The sequence below is a fragment of the Schistocerca piceifrons genome, chromosome 1 (assembly GCF_021461385.2).
Source record: "Schistocerca piceifrons isolate TAMUIC-IGC-003096 chromosome 1, iqSchPice1.1, whole genome shotgun sequence".
NCBI lineage: Eukaryota > Metazoa > Arthropoda > Insecta > Orthoptera > Acrididae > Schistocerca > Schistocerca piceifrons.
In genome coordinates, this window is record NC_060138.1 from 835,975,140 (window position 1) to 836,000,405 (window position 25,266).

General features: G+C 38.8%; 1 protein-coding gene across 1 annotated transcript in view; it reads left to right on the plus strand.

Moving 5' to 3' along the window:
* The window catches only part of LOC124714747 (formimidoyltransferase-cyclodeaminase-like), a 110,630-nt gene that overhangs the window by 34,710 nt on the left and 50,654 nt on the right, over positions 1-25,266 (plus strand). The window contains exon 4 of the mRNA XM_047243046.1: positions 20,549-20,685. Within this exon, the coding sequence (XP_047099002.1) occupies positions 20,549-20,685 (137 nt within the window). The remainder of the gene's footprint in view (positions 1-20,548; positions 20,686-25,266) is intronic.

Sequence of the window (25,266 nt, forward strand, 5' to 3'; positions counted from 1 at the left end):
TATGAACTAATTCCATTGCCTCTGAAATCTTACTCTTGAGAGTTCCCTAAAATTGGGTTTTACTGTCTGCTTTATTCCCCTACTATCACAGACTAGACTGCAATTGTTAAAGAATTCTTTGCTTCTTATATGCCTGATTCTGGTGTTGTTGAGTCTCGTATTGCTTCCTTTTTTTTTTTTTTTTTTTTTTTTTTTTTTTTTTTTTTTTTTTTTTTTTTTTTTTTTTTTTTTAAAAAAGGGAATTAAAGTTGAGGGAGAGAAAATAAAAACTTTCCACCTTGCTGATGACATTATAATTCTTTCAGAGACAGCAAAGGACTTGGAAGATCAGTTGATCTGAATGTCTAATGCCTTAAAAAGAGATTATAAGTTAAGAATCAAGGAAATTATTATGAAAATAATGGAATGGAGTAAAATTAATCAGGTGATCCTAAGGAAATTAGATTATACACTGATGAGTCAAAACAATATGACCACCTGCTCAATAGCTTGTTTGTCTGTCTTTGGATCAAAATACGATACTGATTCATTGTATCATGGGTCTGACAGTGTGTTGATAGATTTTTGGAGGTATGCAGGATTAGACGTCTGTGCACAGGTCACGTAATTTGTGTAAATAACAGACCACTGATTTGCATACACAGTGATGGTGATCCAGATGGGTTCCATAGGATTTACATCAAGTGAATTTGGTTGCCAAGATATCAATGGGAGTTCACTAGAATGCACCTCAAGCCACTGTAGCACAGTTCTGGCTCTGAGACATGGACAATAATACTGCTGAAAGATGACATCGCCATTGAGGAAAACATCAAGCATGAAGGGGTGCAGGTGGTTCGCAGCTGTCAGCATGTCTTCAATTACTACCACACTACCAATGCAAGCACAGAGAAATGCCTCCAGCAGCATAACATAGCTCCCATCAGCCTGTGTCTGTAGTGCATTGCACATTTCAAGCCTCTGTTCACCACAATCGACCTAGTGTAGCAAAAATGTTACTAACACAAAGAGTCAACATATTTTCATTGGTCAACGGTCGAGTCCCAATGGTCCTGTGCCCACTACAGTCATAACTGATGATGTCATTGGGTCAACATGTGAACACGTAGGTGTGGTCTGCTGTGGAGCTCCATGTTCAACAAAGTACAATGAACAGTGTGCTCCAAAACACTTGTGCATGCACCAGCATTGTGCTCTTTCAGCAGAGATGCCACAGATCACCGTCTATCCTCCTTTAAAGAGCAGACAAGCCTCTGAACGCCATGTTCTGTGAAGAGTCATGGATTTCCAACCATTTACCACCTAGTGGTGGTTTTACTGTCCTGTCTCTTTCCATAGATGCTCACAACAGTAGCAAGTGAACATTTGACCAGCTTTGCTGCTTTTGAGATAATTGTTCGCAGGCTTCGATAATAAAAATCTATCCTTTGACAAAGATTTCTCCATTTGCAGTCCCTGTCTTTGCTAGGGTGATCCACCACCCATTCTGTTGAGCTTACATATGGTTTAGGGAAAGGGGTGCAGTTTAGAAAAGTCACCCAGAACCCTGTGTCATGGGAGACTTGCCAGATGAGATGAGAAGGAAATATATATTTTGATATTCTCAACCATCACCTGGCTTACAAAGAAGTTTATTGAGGCAGAACCTCTTCCTTGATGTCTCTGTATATTCCTGATACATTTGCTTTAAGGCAGATGTGTTTTTCATGATCAGTAATTACAGTTGTGTCATTTGCAGAGTAGATCACAGAATGAGGAAATGATGTTAAAAATCGTTGATTACTATTATGAAACAGAATGCTCCAAGAAATGAGCCCTGAGGTGCATCTGTCTCAACAATCAAGAATGTCTCTTTTATACAGTGAAAAAATGTTTTCTATTACTTACATATGAGTCAGTTACTTTTACTAAGGTCTTCTGTAGGCACAGGTTTTGCTAACAAAACCATCTAGCACTGATTCATAACCTTTCCTCATAGCTTAAATTCTACTGTATTCTCTTACTTTGAATATTCCACACATGTTATCCTTACTCTTGGTTGAAGTAGCACTCTTGAATGGAAGTGAAGTGAAACACATGGGTAATAGCACTTGCTTGCCAATCATGCAGTGAGCTGGCTTCACTGCTGCACTCAGGTATTATGTTTAGGATGTAGGTTACGGTGACAGTGCAGTGAGGGAATTTGACAAAATACACATTTGTCAAAAACAATTTATTCTACTCAAAAGAGAAAATGAATGACTGACAAAAACAAACTCTAATTACAGTGTCTATTAGCTGACAATTGTGGTAATGGTGTTGCACTGAAATTCCACTCAGACAAATTCTTCATTGATGAGTGCATTGTCTGATCATGTGACCATGGCAGAACAATGGATGCATGTCCAGAATAAAGTTTGGTACTATGTATTTTGCAGACATGATGAAATGAAAGTGAAAATAAATGGAGATCGCAAAACAAACTTCTACATCCATCAGTAGTGTGCTCACATTAAGCTCGACCCAAGAGGTCTGCAGATTGCAGTTTCAGACTCTGGAAAAATGTGTCTGTACCATACGGTGGCTCAGCTAGCACTGCCATTGATTTTCACTAACCTGCACTATTGCACACCACATGTAGCCAGAATTTTGCCTATTGCTAAGTATGCACACCAGTGGATACCTGATGCAGCTAGCTTGTGCCAGCTGTGAAAAGCTCTGGTCCATTCACGAATTTTTGGAGTGTGGGTGCCACAAAAGAATATCATAGATATGTGGCTTAGACACAGCATGGGCAGAAGTTTTCATAATGAATCTTTCACTCTGAAGTGCAGTATGTATTATTCTGAATTGACTGACTGAGCTATCTGAGCTCAACCCTGTGACTCGTCTTCACAGCTTTAATCCTACCAATATCTCTGGGTCCTTGATTAATACACTTGTGTCAGGAACAAATACTACTACTTTTAAATAACCCTCTAAGCCACTGGAAAGTCGCATGTGCAAATCAGAAACAGGATCAGACCCATGTTGAACCTTCTGGGATTCAACATTTTGCACTCTTCCATTGTGGGTTAAATTTTATTCTTTTGGGGTAATTTGGCAGCATGAGTATCTGCATATGTTAATGAAGTGGAAACTCTATTTATGCTAAAGGTGTGCCATAATATCATAAATTGATAGTTTCCCAACAGACTTGCATGGGATACGTAATAAAAGGCCTTGCTTGGTAGGATTACAATATATAAAAACTGGACTATTTTCTTTGTTTATATTTGCAGGACTTGGTGAGATCATATAATAAACTCTCTGGACAGAATCTCTTACAAAAGGCTAGTCAGGAGGTTATTATCGTGTTATGCTGTGAAAATGAAACTGAATTCTACTGTGGGCCATTTTGTCAAAAGTTTTTTACAAGACTTTAGGTAGTAAATTGTGTCTTCGGCATTAGTGATTTCTTATCACCATTTTCAAATATGTGTGTCACTACTGCCTACTTAAATATGCTAGAAAACATGCCTTAGTATTCTGTCTTATTACAAAGATAGGTCAAGAGTATTCCCATTAAGTCAGCACAAAGAATTCTCTGTTAGAACCATTATCCTCTGTCAGAAGGATTGCCACTTCTTAGGGATGTATTAGTTTTTTCAATCTCTTCCAGGATTGTATTTTTTAAGCTGTTGCCATTTGTGGCAAATATAATGTCTGCTAGAGCAAGTGCAATGCTGTTAGTATAGGTTATCCGTCTTGAGCTGACTGTAATCTAATTAAGAAGAATTACACCAGATGCATTTCACTTTTGTTTATAAAGCATATTCTGTGATTATTTGTGTTTCTTAACATATTCTGCTCCTTCCCTCCTTGCTAGCAGTGGTTGGTGCTGAAAGGCTTCATTTCACATGTGCACTTGGCAGTTTTCTCATTCTGCAGTATTTCCTGTGCTGCACTATTTACAGTTCACTTTCTTAAACTGTTTCTCATTTGAATTTGTTTTAAAGGATACTATCACTTGAAGTGTAAATCACCTAATCTATTTCTGTCTTAAGAACAGGTTGTCAATGGCTGTTGCTTTAGGCTTATAATGAATCCTTGTTGAGAAGTTTATCATGTGAAATACCATACACTGCATCCAAGATGACTCCAAATGCAAGGTGACCCCCCATTGTTCAACAAGTGATTACCAAAATACATGCATACTCATACTGGGTTTACTTAGAAATCTGACAGATTGTTACCTTATTACAAGTAACTGAAGAAGAAAAGAAATGCAACAGTATATAGCAAATAACATTAAATAAAGATCTCTCTTATAGACATAGATGTGACTTACAAGGGAACTTTCCCAAGTGTCAATAAATAATGTTGAAGAAACTTGAAGAAAAAAAAACATTAAAAGACACTTACATAAAGTTTTGGGCCAAAGTCTTAATCAGTAAAAGAGAAACACACACCATTCATACACACAAGCAAGTATACTTTACAAACACATGACCACCCACTCCAACATCTTGGACCAGAATGCTAGTTGTGCCTGTCTGCAACTTGACATGTCTTCTTTGCAGTAAATAGCAACCTGTCTTTTCCTACATTATTCATATTCTCACCTGGAATTTCCATTGTTTGATTTTATAATAATTTGAAATTTTACAAAATATTCAACCACCATTAATTAATTTTTAAAAATGAAAACTTTTATTACAATGTAAGTTAAAGAAGCTTTCAAGCTACATATGTCAATGTGTAATAAAGATGATTTCTGAAATACCATTTTTGAAAAGTAATCTGTATGCAACATGTTGTCAGAGTATTTTCAACATACCTAATTAAATTATCTAAACATTCAATATTAGTCCAGTTATTTATTTTACTTATATTTGTTTTCTGTCTTAAATTGTTGTATGAAAAACATCTTCAATATCATTGTTTCAAAGATATTCCCTCCAGACCTAAAATGCAAAATTACCTTTTGGGGGTATGTTTTACCCTTTAAAAATGAAATTGGGCACGAACAAAAAAAAATACATATTGAATAATTTTGCCCCCTCTACATGCCCGCCATGACTCATCATGATCATTTATTGACACGTGGGAATGTTCCCTTGTTGTCCCTCCTCACTGGAATGGTCCACAGAATCTGCAGTGTCACTGCCACTGTCATGGTTATTTCGCATTTCATCCCACAGCAGATCGTCTCCACTACTGCCTAATGTATTTGTTACACAGCACTTCTTAAAACTACTCACAACTGATGCACTGGATATACGTGTCCAAACAGTCTGGATCTGTTCCACAATTAGAGATACTGAAGGCTTCATCAGCTTCCCAACAGGGATCAGGGCTTGTCCAACATGAAGTAAACAACTGCTGTACATCTACTTCAGATGGTGCTTAAATGGCTTATTCACCGCCACATCTAACAATTGTAACAATTGTAGTTGTGAAGTCATGCCTCCTGCACTGACAAGGTCAGGGTTTAATTTTAGGATTCCTGCCTATATTGCTGGTGTTATACGTCCCTTGAAAGTATCAATGATCAACATCCCTTGGTTCTTTAGAAGAGCACCTGGCCTCCTGCTCCAGACTGTATAGAACCCATCTATAACCAACTCATTAGTCACCCATCTTTCACCATTGTAATGAAATATGACACCAGGCAGCAGCTTTTTCTTTGGCATAGTTTTAAGACTGATGACATATGGCCACATCTGTATTCCATTAGCAAGCACACACAACATCACAGTGATTCATGATTTCTCATTGTCTGTAGTATCAACCAATACACTTCTAAAATGAGTGAAAAACAGTCTCAATTGCACAGTCATTTATTGCAAATATGATCAGCTGTGGTCTCTAGTAGGAGGTCATCTACAGATAATGTACCATCTGGCTGACACTGATGATGTCTGGAATGGCTGTGCTGACCCCCAGTCACTACACTGCCAGCTGTTCAAAGCGTCATCACCATCAACCTGATGGTGCATTATCTGAAGGTAGCCTACTACTAGAGACCAAAATCGGTCATATTTTTAATAAATGGTTGTGCAACTGAGACTGATTACCACTAATTTTGTGGTGTCATCACCAGACACCACACTTGCTAGGTGGTAGCCTTTAAATCGGCCGCAGTCCGTTAGTATACGTTGGACCCACGTGTCGCCACTATCAGTGATTGCAGACCGAGCGCTGCCACACGGCAGGTCTAGAGAGTCTGCCTAGCACTCGCCCCAGTTGTACAGCCGACTTTGCTAGCGATGGTTCACTGTCTACAGATGCTCTCATTTGCAGAGATGATAGTTTAGCATAGCCATCAGCTACGTCATTTTCTATGACCTAGCAAGGCGCCATATTCAGTTACTATTGATATTGATATTGTGAATCATGTACTGTCAAGAGCGACGTTCATCATTAAATGGATTAAAGTTAAGTATCAAACTACTTCCGTCCACTTTCTGAATTCTAATTCCTTGTCATGTTCCAGACCTCACGTCAATATAGTTCTTCCCTCCTCACACCAGTCTGTGTGAGCTAAAACACATGCATTTCGGCCTCCTCTAGTAACTCGGTGTTGGCTCTTCTGCCAACACTACAAATTTTACTTAACTGACAGAACACTGTTTCACAATAATATTATCTAAAATTAGCAATACACTTTTGACACCTTTATCTTCAACTGTTGTACTGGACTGCATGTTGAAGTAATCAGGGTTCTTCTTAGCATTTCTGATTTGCCCTAATAGGTAAGCATATCATTTTCTCAGTGTTATAACGTATAGATAATACTCAACTCAATCATATAATGCTGGAAGATGCCGAGCAAAGGATCTTTGACATCACAGCACAAGTCCATTGTACTGCATCATCCTTGTACACCACCCAGATCTGGTCTTAAATTGGACACCATGTTCCTGTACTTTATTTTCTACAATATCACAAGAAGCTGCCATTACTTCACTATGTTTCTCACAGACAAATGCCACTACTTCCACTTCAGCACTTTTGAAATTTCCACTCTGCGGGCCACTGAAAGCTTTCCTAGTCAGTTTTGCATTTTTCAGAAGTCCTTTGTCCTTTTGCCACTTCAAAGCACTGGCTTCTGTGACTCTATATTTCCTCAAAGCTGCACAATTGTTCGTTGCTTCTGCACACCAAACAACCATGATTTTGAAATGTGTTCATAGTGATACCTGCATACCGCTGAAAAATTTGATATTGAACCACATTGTTCCACATCATGATCCATTACACACTCTGCTATGCAGTTTAGACGTGGGATCTCTGAAGTCAAACAACTAATAAAAAAATTTGTTACAACAACCACTTCACAAAGTTCAAATTGCATGCATAGATTCAAGGTTAAATGGCAGGCAAGGCAGAGAGTAGATTTACAGCTTAATGGGAAAAAAACTGTAAAAAATCTTGTCTTCGATTTGGAGATGCACAGGAATACTCATTTGACCATCAATGCTTTTAGGTGTCCTTAGCTCTATCAAACAGGAAATCAGTATTGAAGTCTCCACAATAATAAGTCCCCAGTTCATCTGGCATAACATTATTAATATTCTCTCTTCTAACTGCTTGATGAAACATGATATTTCCTGCTGATGACCTGCATACTGTCAGTACCAGTAGCTTTTGTGACTCCAGACCCACTATTAAGGTACAGCATTCAAATACCTATCCATCACAATATTCACTAACCCATTACTATGGGACTGAATAATGCAGGTGTGCAGCTGATATCCACTTAAAAAGAATACTGCTGTCACAGAAATGAATGATAAGTGTCATACATGGGATAGGCCATAGAGAATTACATTCTGAAGTGTTTGATAAGCTCAGAGAGTTAAGAATATATTCCTTAGACATACTCAAATTAGTTACATTTCTTACGACTCAACTAGCTGATGTAATAAACTGCACTGATGTACATGATCACAGCACCAGAACAAAATACAACCATCTAAGGAAAAGAATAAAATTAAAAATGACAGTTTGAAGCCCATATATCAATAGTTTTTGTTTTGTTTAACAAACTACAAATTCCTTAACAACATGTGAGTGTACTGATTTTAACACAAAAATAAATCTTTTCCAATTCAAAAATATTAACATTTCTTCAATGAATTTTAAGAAACTGCTAGTGACATGAACCACTAGAATATGAGCTGTAAAGTAATAAATATATAAAATAGATAAAGATGCAACAATTGTAGTATGCAACATATTTTGGAAGTGTAATTATTGTCATACTATTATTTTTTATATTTGCAAAAGCCATCATTGTAATGGCTCCATGCAAAGAAAATGTAAATAAATATATAAATAAATACATCCAAATTCATTTTCACATAAAGGCTTAAAAATTATTACATATTCTTGTAGGAGACAGTATTGGTCACAATGAGAAAAAGCCATCCCATAAATATTTGCCTAGAAATAAACAGCTGTTGAGATAAGGGCCTTTCTATCTTATAGTAGTCCTTTGTCTGCTCACACTACAATAAATCCTCAACATATGTACAACTCATTCTTATACATGCTTCAGTAAGTCCCTCAGCCCTCCTTCTAAAAAATCACTGACATCTTGAAATGTCCTCGTAGTGAGACACCTTAAGGGATTAAGGTCAGGTGAATAATATGGTCATGCTATTGGATTTCCTCTGCCAATCCGCTGTTCATTTATAATTTGTGTTGTTTGAGTTATAACAAATGGGGTTGTGGATGGTGCTCAGTTGTGCAAACATCACATCTATTGTTCTTCTATAAGAGTAGCATTATTCCACAGTTTAGGTAATCTGTTGGGTAGGAACTGGTGATAAACAGCACCCATCAATTTGTCTGGTTAAGTATACAGCCTTATGAGTGTGCCACCTGCACTTGTTGCAGACACAATGATTCTGAGACAAGCCTGATGATTTGATTCCATGATTGCTTGAGGATTTGCATCAGCACACATGCAGTTATTGTGATACTTGACACATTCATAATGATTAACACTATAATTTTATTGTGTTCAAAGGAACTATTTACTGAACAAAAGAATACAGAATATATTATAGGTATTCCTCACCAATGTCTATGCCATCATTCTGGCAGCTTCTGTATTTGTGTAGCAAACCATTCTTTGGTTCCTATCCCAGTGCCACTATTGGACAACTGCACGAACTTCATCACTGGTGGTGAACTTATCATCCTTTATGACCTCTGCCATTACATGGCTACTAGGTGTCAGATACGGTGAATATAAAGGATGTGGCTACATGGTGCCCCAGTTATTGCACGGTGGCAATTGTCTAGTGTTTGGCGTGTGGCCATGTATTGTCATGTTTGAGCAGAATGCTATGGCCCTATTTTTGATAGTGGCATTGTTGAAAGCATCAGCACAGTAGTGCAGTGAACTGCAGTGCTGGCCACTGTTGAGGGTCATATTGAGAGGGAGCCAGTCCACTGGCAGCATTCTTCATTGGTCCCAGAACATAGTGATCATTTGTTTCAACATGAATAGTCCTGGCTGTAACTTCTTGGGACAATGGCTCCCAGTATGTTTCCACTCCACTGACTGACGTTTCTTTTCTGGAGTCTTGTGGAAGAATCAAGACCCATCAAAAGTGACAAGACACTCGCAGAACTATGTTGGATCTACTGCCTTCTGATAAATCTCCATATATTTCTGTTTCTGCACAATGGTGAGAGAAAGGGTACCAATTGTGTTTTCAGAACAGCCCCTGCCATCTCTGAACTCTGATAACCAACTAAACATGGAGCTGTGATTTAGTGCTGTTTCCCAACATATGGCTACTAACCTCTTGTTGACGTCTGAAGCAGTCACTCCTTCCCTCCGTAGAAACCAGACTGTCCACTGTTGCCATGCTTGTCCACTTTCATGTTGTCTTATCAATGCCCACCTTTGTACTTGCAAGCCAGAACAAGTGCCGCTGCAGAGTGCCACCTATGGGAAGCAGCAACACTACAGTCTTCATTTATACATGACACACATTTCAAGATTTGGGAGGGGAGGGAGGGGGGCCAATCGATCTTGAATAAACTAAGTAATTTATTATCCCAATCCTTGTGGTACCATCCTCACTCATAAATAAAATCCAAATTAACTCCTTTGCAGAGCTGCAGTCTGGTATGGTGGTCTTGTGGTCTGAGAGCTTGCACACCTTGTTAAGTGATATGAATAAAGTAACTGCTCCTGCATAATTAATCACACATTATTATTTAGCGTATGCCTGCCACAGAGACTAAGTCTGAGTCATTCACTTAAGGTGGCCAATAAAACTGACTGCCCCTGACAAGTCCGGCCATCTGCACAATCTGGCGACACTGTAAGATGCGGAAGTGTTACGAGGAAGTGTTGTCTACTTCCGAGATGTTGTTGGATTATGTGAGCCCCTGGTCTAGTGGTAAGCGTCGTGCATTCTAAACTTATAGTCGCCTGTTTGCGTCCCTCTGTAATTTTTTTTTTTTTTTTTACCACATTTAGGCCCTCGTCTAAAGGTATTAGTCTGATTGAACATCAAAGATTCACTTCACTTCTACCCCCCAGCAATAATGAGTACTTCCAGAAACAATTCCACAGGACAGCTCGTGGCTGCGTCGTGATCATAACAGCTTACGCTCGAGCGTTTCTTCGCGCTGCAGCGGCTACCGGCCACCGGCCAGACGCCACCCGCCGCCTAAAATCCGGTGCCGCCCATGTGAAAGCGGAGTGATGCTGTCAGTGTATGTATCAACTGTCATTTTTTAATCTGAAGTTCTAGTTATCATCTTGCAGTTAAGCATTGGATTTGCATGCCTGAAAATCATGAACTACAGTTAAGGATTGTAAAATTGAGTCGCAAGTGGAAAAAGGTGTAACATCTGCAACACAATATTTACTTATGGTATAACAGAGGGGTGAATGCAGAGGAGGCAGCTAGAAAGGTTTGAACTGTGTGTGGAGAGAGTGCTTTTAGGAAAAATACGCCAGAAAAATATATACTTGTTTCAACAGAGATCGTTCTGGCATGAATGATTTTCCACATTAAGGCAATCTCGTCTACTGATATATGTGATGGATTACCATTTAACCATCAGCAACATTTGCATTCAACAGCCAAAGTTCAGAAGTCTGGTGTAGGAGTACCGCATGCTCTAATTCTAAACAACAAAAATCAACGGAGTGACTATTATTGAACGTCATCAGGTCGCTCATTGAGCATTCCTATGCAGTACTGTTACTGGTCACATGTTATGATGCCTTTATCATTACCTTCTTAAGAAGAAATGAAAGGCTGAGCCCTACCAAAAGGCATAAACTCGAGCAAAGAGTAGTGTGAACATAATATTTTACATCTGATAGCTCCAAAAGTGTGTTTTGAGCTATGAATTCTGCCCCAAGGGATGTGTGCATCACAGCTGGAATTTGTTGACAACAACTGAGGCACCTTTCAGTCACAGTGTAAGAAAACCGAGCAACAAACTACATCACCTGTGCTACTGCATGATAACGCACTCTATTGATTTGAGAAATAAACTATCCAGGAGACTGATAGGAAAGTCTTCTCTCAGGCACTTGTATTGGTAGGGAAGTCCTCTCTCAAGCACTTGTCCCTCTCGACATATACCAGTAAGAAAAAATGTTCAAGCGTATGTGAAATCTTATGGGACTTAACTGCTAAGGTCTTCAGTCCCTAAGCTTACACACTACTTTAACCTAAATTATCCTAAGGACAGACACACACACTAATGCCCGAGGGAGGACTCGAACCTCTGCCAGGACCCCGCACAGTCCACGACTGCAGCGCCTGAGACCGCTCTGCTAATCCCGCACGGGTCTGCCCTTAAAATTTAGCTTTCCCACTCTTGATCGATCAACCATCAAGGCAATTCATTTCTAGATGAAAATACTCTTCAATCTCCACTGGTTTAATGACATTGTTAGAACCAGTAGGTTTCTACAGGCATAGAATTTGTAAACAACTTTAGCATTGTCAGATTGTTTTAGATATTATGAAAGAAAATTCTGATGCTGCTCAATTTCTCTTTGATGATTACTGTTGTGTTCAGTAAACTAATGGAAAACGCAATTAAAATATTCACTGTACTAATACAAATTAAATTTAGCTTACTACAGAAACTTCACGATGGCAGTCTATCTTAATAAAGCATTAAGTATCTGTAAGCCGATTGAGCCTATTTTAACACAAATTAGTAGGGTATTACTGGCTTTTGACTTTGAAAAAAATCTGTGTTTACTTCATTTCCTGTATCATTCGCAAGTATTATGCAAATGTGGCAGTTCATAGATAAAATTACGTATTCACAACAACAAAAAATATTTCGGTAGAAAACGAAAGTGGCTCCGATCCGTAGAACGCCAGTTTTCTTTCTCCTGATAACGACATCCTCTTGAATTGCCCCTGCCCGGAGATCCAAATGGGGGACTATTTTACCTATGGAATATTTTACCCAAGAGGACGCCACCATCATTTAATCATACAGTAAAGCTGCATGCCCTCAGGAAAAATTACGGCTGTAGTTTCCCCTTGCTTTCAGCCATTCGCAGTACCAGAACAGAAAGGCCATTTTGGTTAGTGTTACAAGGCCAGATCAGTCAGTCATCCAGACTGTTGCCCCTGCAACTACTGAAGAGCCTGCTGCCCCTCTTCAGGAACCACACGTTTGTCTGGCCTCTCAATAGATACCCCTCCATTGTGGTTGCACCTATGGTCCATGGTTCATGGGGGGGGAGGAGATGATAACTAGAGATAATAACTAGAACTTCAAATTCGAAACTGACAGTTGATACATACACTGACAGTGTCGCGCCGCGTTCATAGGGGCGGCGCCGGATTTTAGGCGGTGGGTGGTGTCTGGCCGGTTGGCTGGTAGCCTCCACAGCGCGAGGAAACGCTTGAGCGTAATCTGTTATGATCGCGATGCAGCCACGAGCTGTCCTGTGGAATTGTTTCTGGAAGTACTCGTTATTGCTGGTGGGTAGAATGTGAAGCGAATTATCTTCGATGTTCAATCATACTCGTAACTTTAGACGAAGGCCGAAATGTGGTAAAAAACAAAAAAAATACAGTTGGACGCGAACAGACGACTATAAGTTTAGAATGCACGACGCTTACCACATTTATTTTTTTTTCTTATATTGATTGTTGTGTTTGGTCTGGGCAGACGTCACAAGACATCTGTTCAAGTTGATCATTGATTCCTTTACTCAGTTTTTTTATTACAGATGGCGAGCAGCCCGCTGACCGAACACGCTGAGTTACCATGCCAGCAAAGTTTAGAATGCACGATGCTTACCACTAGACTAGGGGCTCACACAATCCAACAACATCTCAGAAGTAGACAACACTTCCTCGTAACACTTCCGCATCTTACAGTGTTCCCAGATTGTGCAGATGGCCGGACTTAGAGTTGTCAGGGGCGGTCAGTTTTATTGGCCACCTTAAGTGAATGACTCAGACTTAGTCTCTGTAGCGGCCGGCCAGCGGTCAGTTTTTATGTCTAAGACCGTATATATTGACACACAAGAAACTTAAGTTTCTCTTTACAACTGAATATCCAGTCCTTCAATCCAGTGCACTACATCTGGAGTTGCTAGCGGGAAGTCCTCTTCAGCCCAAATCCTGCATTCACTGACAATGTGGTGAACAGTTTGGTATGGAGCCCCACAGTCACTGGGTGGATTAGGCAGCTTCTTCCACTTAAAGACAGCATCCCTGCATTGGCCATGGCCGGTATGAATTCTGTTGAGAGTAGCCCAGGTCTTGTGTGGTAGGTCGAATCCACTTGGAAGTTTAGCACCTGAGAAGATGTTATGCGGGCACAAATCTGTCACTGCTTCTCACTGACCTTTCCATTCTTCAAGAGGTTTGAAATCCTTAGCAACCATGTCAGCAGCATTGTATAGAGTTGGAGGGTGTGATTACAGTCTCTTACGATTTAAGTGGCAAATCACTATGCACGAGTAGGTTAGAATTCCTAGAGATCTTGTGAAACTCTGTCACAAGGGCAGTACATCTGCATAGATCAGGAAGCATTATACCGGTTAACAGTGGAAGCCAATAAACTGGAGTAGATCTGATTGTGACAGATATTATGCGCATTGTTGTATTCAGCTGGGTGTCAACAAGCCTTGTATGATGACTGTTCATCCAAACAGGTGCACAATACTCAGCACTTGAGTACACCAAGCCCAGAGCTAAAGATCACAGGGTGGTTGCTGAAGATCCCCAGGTAGTTCCGCATAGCTTATGGAGGATATGGTTTCGAGTCCTCAACTTTTGAGCTAAGTTAAGAAGGTGTTGTTTGAAGCATAGTGTATGGTCCAGGATGACACCATATACTTTGGGTTCCAATTATGATGAAGAATTCTGCCCCTGAAACTTACTTCCAGTTTTACGTACACCAACCGATTATTTAGATGGAAGCAACACACTTCTGTTTAACTCACACTGAGTTGGAGTCTCCAGATTTAGAAGTAATTATCTAATGCAGACAGGTGACTGGTTAGAATCTCTTCTGTTGTCTTCATTTCCTGGTGTTGTACAGCTAGAGCCAGGTCATCGGCATAGCAGTAGTTTCTGGACGAAGCGTCAGGTAGATCAAATAGATATAGGTTGAACAGTTATGGTGAGAGAACTGATCCTTGAGGCAGCTTCCTCTCCTTACTTATGTTGCTTCCAGTGATTACCTGGAACTTCCGATCACTTAGCATGCTGTTAATCAGTCAAGCCATTGTTCTGCAGGGTATGATGCAGAGAAATTTTTAGATAAGGCCTTCCCTCCACACAGTGTCGAAGGCAGCGGTTAGATCAACAAACGTCCATAGGTTTAACCTTAAAACACCCTACAAATGCCTCCTGGGTGGTCCTAACTGAGCAACAGTGATTACAGGCAGCCAGACTATCCAGAGGATCTCCTGGCAATGACATATAAACTAAATGTCAGAAACAGTTCTTTTCAGAGCCAATTAACAAGAAACACTGGACCAACTATCAGACTCCTTCAACTGAATATTAATCACACAGTATCATATTTTATATGCTTAGCAGCACCAGTTATTTGCACACTTGTTTCAGGATTGTCTTCTACTCATTGCAACACTCACACCTCCACCTCCAGCATACAAATTGTGAATCATCTGCCACAGTCCTTTCTCCTTGTTGTAAATGATCCTATATTTGCAAGTCAATGGAAAAACTGTACTCATTTTTTTTTTCAAGATCAAATGCAATGTTGTGGGTGTCTGAGATACACAACTCATTCCTGTTAAATAATGACAATGGCTACACACATCAGAATACCACGTCTGTAATTTCCTGCATGGAATTTTAGGACTCTAGTTCAGTCTTTATGATAGTCACACTCCACATTCCATATTCTGATGCCAGCACAGCCCCGAAGTGATATATGTGGTATCACTGATACAGGAGTGAACTGTAAGTATTAGGCCTGACAACAGAATCACATCCAGGGACTATGCACAGAAATGCAGCCAGTAGGAAATGGGTAACTGTCACCAACAAGGAGTCTACCTAAAACTCCTGATTACAGCCCATTATTGATACAAGTAAACTGTCTCATATTTCAACAGGTAGTTGTTTCCAGACATATGTTAATACACCTTTTTTTGAATATATGATGTGTATTGTCTACAGTATGAATGTGAGACCCTCTTTTCTAAAAAACATCCCTTTTATAGTCATCCCACCATTTCTTTTAAATTTTCTATGATAGTGTAATGCTAAGCTGTGCCCATTTAGCAGCATCTCTTCAATTTTTGTTGCTCCCAAATAATGTTATAACTATGGTACATCTACTGATAGTGCATTTGCTCTTTCATTCTCTTGTATTTATTTTAGAGAGTCACTTTTTATTTATAAGACTCCTTAGGTTTCGATGGAAGACACTGAATGAGTGGTTTTTCAGGTTAACAGATTTTACCAAGTTGCAGTATTTTATTTTGCTGATATCTACCTCAACTGTACTATATCAAACAATGAAAAGCTCTGGATGGAATAACAACAATGTGGAGAGAATATATTGTTACTCACCACATAGAGGAGATGTTGAGTCACAGACAGGCACAATGAAAAGAATGGTAGAAGTGTTCAGCTTTCAGAGTATGTCCTTCATCAGAAGTACAAAAAGCAAAACATTCACATAAGCACAATTTACAAACACATGATCATTGTTGTCTCCAGTCTTCTTATGCAGTATGTAGTCCAAAAGCTGAATATTTCTAGCATTCTTTTCATTGTGTCTGTCCGACACTCAATGTCTCCTGTAAGTGGTGAGTAGGAAACTATCCTTTCAACTGTGCAGTACTGAATCTTCTTCATAGACCTGCCTTTCAGAAGAATTTTAAAAAAGGCCTAATGGAAAGACTACATATCACTGGAACAGAATGATCAACATTGCTTTGATCAAACTGGATGCTGCTTGCAATTGCCTTTGCAAGCAACCTTTTATCAGATGCATTTAATTGAAGATGATGCTATCTACACTGCCAATTGAGTGAGCCATTTGTGAATGGCCTTCTCTCCTGAATAATTCTCTAAGCTCTGCATTAGCATATTTCACAGGACACTTTATTCATGACTTGCCATACAACTCCAAGAATAGCACAATCTTCACACTACTGTGAGTATTCTCTACATTGCACCCAATGTCATCCTAAATTATGTTATTCAGACTTCAGTCCAAACTGTTGCTTGAACACCTTATGACAAAGCAGGCAGATTCTTCCCATCTGTTATGTTTTTCTACTCCCAAAAGTAACCAAATTTTTTCACAGAGTTTTATCTTATGTTCAATATGTTTACAAAGTAGCATGTAGCACTTACTTAAAAATGTCAAGTGCTTTATTAAGCTAAATTTCACTGGAATTTGTTCTTTAGATTCTAATTTCAAGTGTTCTTATTCAATTTGTGTAATTAGTTTTCATTAGGGCACTGCAAATTAAAAGTTACAATTAATTAAAGATAGACAATAGTTTGACAGGTGTGAGCTAATCACAGTGGTGAACTAAGCAAATTTGTGAAAAGTTACCCATACCATTTAAAAATTAAGCCTTCCAACTTTCCTGTAAAGTGTTTTAAATGACTGAAAACTAATGATATTCCACAAGAATTAAAGTTGATGTTCTGGACCAGTATCATTTTCCATCACAGAATTTGTCAAAACCACTGTTAGATTCCAGACTTTGACTACTTACTTCTGTTACCTATTTTTGTGTAGAAAATGACATACAGCATTGATTAATTAATTGATTAATTAACTCACTAATTAATAAACTCATGTAATTCAGCATAATTTGAAATATTGCACTCATTCAGGTAAACTAGGGGATTCACACTGTAGAAGGAAAAGTAGTAGGCAAGTATTTTTCTAAATTTTTAGCTTGCAACATTCATCAAAAACAGTAAATTCCAAGCTAGCCATTTTTCAAAATATTATATAGTTTTCAAAATAACAGTGTGTTTCTACACCAGTCTTTATAAAATCACCTGATTCATGAAATATTCAATCCACAGTTTGAAATCTAATGAGTAACATCTACATTGAGTGCTCTTACCACAATAATTAATATTCTGCATGTAAGAATACATACAATTGTTTAATTACTTTTGATTGACTTCAGTATGTAATATGTGTGAAATGAACTGTGTAGTAATAAGCAACTGTGTATAAGGTTATTGTCAACCAAGAGATAGAGTGTTGACCAAGGTATATTTCATTAAGGACTAACTTATTGGATAGACCGCAGTGTAATATTCTTCAATGTACTGATCTAGGACTGTGCTAAAATTTAACTGTGTCGTTTTTAGATAAATGTGAACTGATTATTTTGTGCCACTATTCAAAACTTCACCACTGTGGTTATATATGTTGGCCTAGAGAAGTGCCCTAATAATTTGTTCATAGAGTAAAAAGTGGTCATCATAATTAATAACTGGACTTCACATGAATAAAATATGTGTGCTAATACCATCAATAATATTGTGCATTTATTTCAGTGCACAAACACTTGGTTAAATTTTCAGCGTTTTGGTGATCAGATTGGTGCTGTTGTGGGGAGACTACAAAATTGATATCAGTTCTGCTACATGCTCACTTTATAGTTCTGTGATAGCGTTTAGTAAAGTATTTTTCCAAAGTGCTTAAATCACAGTTAATGTCGATGAACCCCAGACTTCACGTAATAATACTAGTTATCCTATTACAGTCTCCCAAAGTTGCATCCTGATTCTATGATTCCTCGCCCTTGAATGTGAATTAGCAATAAAATCTCCTTAGCCTTTTCCATTCTTTTCCATTGCTTCCACATGTACTGCCAGACTACTTCTCAACTCGTTAGAATGTCATAATCTTTCTATCCATAGTCTCCAAAAACTGAAGCTTTTGAAAATATCTACACTGAATATACTGACTTTCATATGTCCTTGATATTTTCACTGATTTGCTTGGTTATACTGCAATCCATTTTCTGGTTTAGTCTTAACATTACTGCAGGAAACTGCAAATTACAATTGTGCTTAACTATTCTTGTGCAGTTACCTATTAAGTTCAAAGTTTACAGTTTACCTGCCCTTTTTCTACTATGTGAAATAATATCGTCAATCACTGTATCACTCAAGAAGGCCAGCATTCCTCAACAGATTGCTGCATATCACCACACATGAAAACAACACTGACATTCCTTGCATCAGTTTTCATTCCTGATAATTCTGTAGCAGCTTCCACACTTATTTGCTCTGGAAATAAAAACTTGCATGAATTATTCTATTAAATATGTTTTTTACAAAACCTAATGACTGCAAAATTTCTGTATATTACAATCATACCAAAATAGTTCATAATGAGAATCATTAACTGACAATAGTGTTATGTAATTTTAAGTAATCATTTTGTGACAAGATATTTCAAATAATGAAATCCGTTTATGAAAAATAATAAAAATATTTTTGAAAAATAATACTGAAGCTTTTGGTACTGTCAGTCTGTTCTGACAAAATGCATTGGTTTTGAGGATTGTTTGACATGTGATTATATCACTCCCATATAAATGTAGAGTTTGTACGTCCAACATGTCAACACAGTAATTTGCCAGATAAATTACACAGAAATAATAATATTGCTGTCTGCAGGTGTGTGTCTGCAGTTGTGTTGACTTACAGGTCATTAGTGCTGAATGTGTTTGTTACTAAGTAATATATATTACATCAAACCATTTTCTGACATTGTACAAACGGTTTAAGTGGTTTGCATTGGATTCCATTTTCTACTTATGAAAATGCTGGGACTTGTACAGCCCCTTTCTTTGTGTAGTATATTTCATGGCATAAAGAAGTCTGCTCACTGCTTAAGTTCAACACTTTTCAGCTTATAATGATTGCAAGTTTTATCCATTACCTCATTTCATCAGGTGCATTGATCTTTCTTAAATGTTTAGTATTAAGAACAGTATCTACCAATATGAAATGTTAAATCTGAATGTGACTTTATGATAATTTTGTTCTTGCAATAGTCTATATATTATGTGAGAAAATAAGTAGCCAAATAATAATAAATTATGAAATAAAAACCACAAATTAAATTCCTTCATTAATTTGCTTCCTGCACATTAGTTATGGTACAAAAGCAAAAAGAAATCAGTGGTTTCTCTCTAATGTGTATTGAGCCAGTGTGCTAATTGAGAGGTCACAAATATTTGTATAGTATAGTGATTAAAAGGGAGTGGTAGTGTAATGGAAACTAGAGTAACTGACCCCAATGAAAATATATTATTGCAATCAAAAAAACTTTAAATATATTGAAATGATTACAGTATGAAATTGTTTCTCCAATTAACAGAAACATTGTAGGCTATGACACAGCCTCATGATATCATGTCTCTACTGGGCAGTCACACAAACATGTGGAGAACACTCGTTCTAAAGACTACAGAAGAAAGCAAAAGAATGGGACATATTGTTTCACTAATGAACACACTGATTATTGACAAATTGAATAACCTTTTAGCAAATTAAGAAATATTTGATCTATGCAGTTTGCACAGTAAATTCTATACCTATTTCTAGGATTATAATATGATATAGGCATGGATGTGATATGCCCACTAAGTGAATGATCACTGTTCACACTACCCAGATGGAAAACTGAGTTTTGCCCATTTTATCCACACATTGAATAGTATGCTAGGTTGGTTTGTCACTTTTGTATGAGGCACAAAATTCAGTCAACTCCCCCCCTCCCCCTCCCCCCCCCCCTCCCCCCTTCTCCCTCCACCACACTTGACTCCAGCCTTCATTCCAAACTCTCTTTCAACTCATGTAACTAGTACCATCAGAAAGGAGATCTGTCCATTGAAAGGAGTGTGGAACTATAAGATGTAAACCCAACAGGGGCTCCTGTGTGACAATGGAAGTAAAAGCACAGAGAATGATGAAGACAAGGACAGATATTTTAAATGTTTAAGGTATTATTGCTAATAAGTACATAGCAAACACATATGGACTGTTAGATGTTTGAAAACTTATTGTACTACCTCTCTCCATTTCAGTTGAATGATCCACAGTGGAAACCTGACTATGGACCAGTTGAATTCTGTCCCAAATGGGGAGCTACTATGGTTGGTGTAAGAAAATTTCTGCTTGCCTATAACATCAACATTCTTGGGACTAAAGAACAGGCACATAGGTAATTAAACAAAACCAACTCCAAAGAATGTGGTTTGTTCTATGAATTAGAGAAACTACAGATTAAATTTTCTTTCTCCTTTAAATTATATTCCCATCTTACTTAAATTAACAGTATTATTTAAAAAACAGTCTGCTACTAACCATAAAGATGACATGTTGAGTTGCAGACAGGCACAATGAAAAGCACTTTACATATAAGCTTTCAGCCAAAGCCTTCTTTAAAAATGAAAAATGCACACACATTCACATACGTAAGCACATCTCACATACACATGACCACTATCTCTGGCCACACAGGTCAGAATCCAACTGAAACACATTGAATGGGAACAACAATCTGAACAATCTGGAGTGGGGCAGGGAAGAGTGAGGGATAGATGGGCATGGGTAGGCAAAGAGGAATCAGCCCTGCCTGGTGGAGCATGTAGGGACTAGAGGTAGCAGGACAGAACCATCAGGCGCAGTGTCAGCAGGTTGTATGGCAGGGAGAGTAGGGAAAAACGGGTGACAGAAAGGAGAGGAGCAGAGAAGGGGGAAAAGACCTGTGGGTGTGTCAGCAGAAAGCAGCACACAGGAGGGTGAGGGGACATGAATTGTGAAGAGGTAGCAGGACAGAAAGTCAGAAAGTGCAGATATTGTTGGATGGAGGATGTGGGGACAGTAGGTTGAAGATGGGATGATTTCAGTAATGGGAATGTGCTGTAAGACAACTCCCACCTGCGCACTCATAAGAGCTGGTAGTGAAGGGGAGGATCCAGATGTCCTGGATTGTGAAGCAACCATTGAAATCGAGCATGTTACATTCAGCTGCATATTGTGCCACATTATGTTCAACTTTGCTTTAGCAGTGGCCATTCATCCTGGTGGACAGCTGGTTGGTATCCATACCGATAAAACAAAATCTGAGCTATGATTGCAGCATGGTTGGTGCATGACATGGCTGCTTTCACAGGTGGCCAGGTCTCTGATGGGGTAGGATAAGCCTGTGACTTCACTGGAATAGGAGGCACTGGGTCGGTGGATTGGACAGATCTTGCACCTGAGTCTTGCACAGGGATATGGTCCCTGTGGCAAGGGGCTGGGATTGCCATAGGGATGGACTACAATGTTTTGGAGGTTGGATGGGTGATGAAACAGCACTTTAGGAGAGGCGGAAGAATCTTGGGTATGACTTCCCTAATTTCAGGGCATGATGATAGATAATCAAAGCCCTGACAAAAGATGTTGTTCAGTAGTTCCAGTTTGGGGTGGTACTGGGTGTCAAAGGGGTGCTCCTTTATATCTGGATCTTGTGGATGGTGGGAGGATTGGGAGTGTGTGGTAATATGGCATGGGAAATATGTTTTTGGATTAGGTCTCAAGGGAGCTCCAGTCACTGCAGATGTGCCATCCATGGGTGGATAGGCTGTATGGGGTGGATTTTTTGGTATGGAAGGGATGGCAGCTGTCAAAATGCAGTTACTGTTGTTGGTTGGTGGGTTTGATTTGGACGGAGAGGAGGAAGTCAATGTCCAGGAAGGTTGCATGCTGGGTTGAGGAGGACCAACTGAACCATATGGGAGAGAAGTTATTGAGGTTGTGAGGGAATGAGGATAAGGTGTCCTCACACTGAGTCCAAATCATGAAGGTATTATCAATGAACCTGAACCACACCAGGGGTTTGGGATTTTGGGAGGCTCAGATTTCCTCTAGATGGCCCACAAACAGGTTGGCATAGGAGGGTGTCCATGGCTGTGCCAGATTTTTTGTGTACCTTCCTCTCAAAGGAGAAGTAGTTGTGTGTGAGAATACAGTTAGTAAAATGTATGAGAAATGGGATAGTAAGTTTATCATCTGAAGGATGATGGGAGAGGTAATGTTCAACAATGGCAATACCATGGTCATTAGGGATGTTGATTTATAGGAAAGTAGCCTCAACAACAAGCAAGGATCTAGGAGGTAAAAGGGTGGGGATGGTGGGGAGATATTGAAGGAAGTGGTTGGTATCTTTGGTGTGGGTGGCTGGATTTTGAGCAATAGGTTGGAGGTGTTGGTCAATGGGAACTGAAATTCTTTGAGTGGAAGCACAATAACCAGCTACAATGGGGCAGCTGGGATTGTTCGATTTGTGGATTTTGGGGTGCGTGTAGAATATGGGTGTGTGGGGTTTCATAGGGGTGAGAAGGAAAATGGATTCAGGGGAGAGATTCAGGCAGAATGATTAGGTCAAGATCTGTTTAGAGGCTGTGTATGGCTGTCCTTTCTTCTGCTGATAGGTTGGTGTTCTCAGGAAGGGACGTAGGGAAGGATGATGAGACAAAGTTGAGATGACCAAGTGTGGTTAGGTGGGAGGGGTGGAGGATCAAGGTTGTATGGTGGCAGGTATTGGAAGAGGCAGGGTTCAATGTTGGGGTATAAGTTGACTTTGGTTGGAGGGATTGTTATCAAAGAAATGTTTCCACTGTACAGATCGGGAGAAGGAGAGTAGCTCTTTGATGAGTCCAACGCTGCTAATTTTGTGTGCAGAGCTGAAGGTGAGGCCTTTGGTAGAACAAACTTCTGTGAGGCTGAGGATTTTTGTGGAAAGATTAACAACATTGTTATGGGACTGTTTCAGCTATGGATTTAGTGAGGTGTTGGAAGGCAGTTTTGGGGGCAGTGGCAAGTTGAAAAGGTCAGCTAGGAAGCATCAGGGTGGTATGAAGAGTTGACGAGTATGAAAACTCCAAGATGGTAGTAGGATGTCAGCAGGCTGGATAACATAAGGAAGTGTTGTCTGGAATGCTGTTCCAGGTGCTGGAGTGCAAGGGATTCATTTGAATTGGTTATGTGTGTATGAATGTGCGTACTTTTGCTAGATGAAAAGCATGAGCTTGAGAGCTAGTGTAATACTGTTTTCTGTTACATGTTTTTGTGTGCCACACATCAATCAGCTGTAGGTGAATAGTTGCCTTTCCTTTATTTTGTATATCATTCCATCCAAGAATTTCCATTGTTGTTGTAAATTAAGATCAGTATATTTTGTCATTAAACAACAACCAAAAATCCTATAAACATGTAATACGGTAACATCATAAAGACAAGTTGATAGCATAAAAAGTCTACTGTCCACTTCTGTTGCACCAGAAATCACCACTAACTAAGATACATATAGTACTGCCTCAAAACAGGACCTCAACATTCAAAAATAAAGTTATTACAAAATTTACCATGGACACTACAGGATAATAAAGGTAAGAAGGTATTTTCAAAGGTGCTCAAAGATAATTTAACACAAGAAAAACATTATAATATTGTAATTTTATGCAATGATTATCAGTTACAACTTCATCTAGTAGTTATACTATTTAGTTACATTATATTTACTGAAGTAAAATTGTAGAGTTTTCAATTCTCCTCTAGGACTTCTATAAATAGATTGTCTGTATGTAACATAATTCATGAAGATCAAATAAAATCAGTTAGATAAATTTGTGAGATTGGGCTGTCATTTGTTACTTGTGAACAGCTAAAGCAATCCAATAGCTTATAATCCATGTGACTAATACCTGGAATCATTCTTGCTGGCTTTCTTAGTATACATTTAATATTCCCTTTTAGTCTCACACATTTCACCAATATTCTGTAGTGGGTTGCTTGAGTGTTTACTGCAATTTGCATTGTGATTATTGAATTTTTCTAATATCCTACCACTGAATCAAAGTTTGTCATATACTTTACCTACATCTGAGCCTATGTGATCATTCCAATTCATATTCCTACACATTGCTACACCCAGAAATTTGTTGATTTCACATACTGTCATAAATGAATTTTAAAGGCCAAATAGTGAAGTTTATTCTATATTCATATGCTGCAAACTACTGTAAAGTGCATGGCAGACAATATTTCCCACTACATTATCATATGGAGCATGGGAAGAATGACTCTGTGTGTGCTCTAATCAGTCTATTCTTAACTTTGTATCCCAATGGGAGTAATAGGAAGCCAAGCTATGTTCCTCCACACCTCATTAAATACTGGTTCTTGAAAAATGGAAAGCAGGCTTTTGAGGGATAACTAACATTTATCTACAAACATCTGCCAGCTGGGGTTTTTCAGCATTTGTGTGAAGCTCTGCCATGAGTCAAACAAATATATGGCCCTCACACTACCCTTCATTGTATGCATTCAATACCCCTCTCCCATACACTTAATCAGTATGTTAGGATGGTTTGCACAAGTATTTTGTAAGAAATATCCTTTATAGCTTGTGTCTCTATTTTCCCAATATTTTATCAACTTTACCCATGACTGCCTATGTAATGATTTCATTTTGTATATCCACAAATTGCTACATGCAAACATTTGTCTGATTTCAGCTGCGAACCACTGATATTATAGTCATGGGACACAACACTTTTTTATGTGTTTTTGAAGTGTCTGGTTCATCAGTCCTCTGACTAGTTTGATGTATCCTACCACAACTTCTCTCCTACACCAACCTCTTCAACTCAAGCAACCACTTGCACACAGTGTCCTCAGTTATTTGTTGGATGTGTTCAGTGACAGATCTTACTCTCTAAAGCTTCCTCTAGGACCATAGAAATTATTCCCTGAT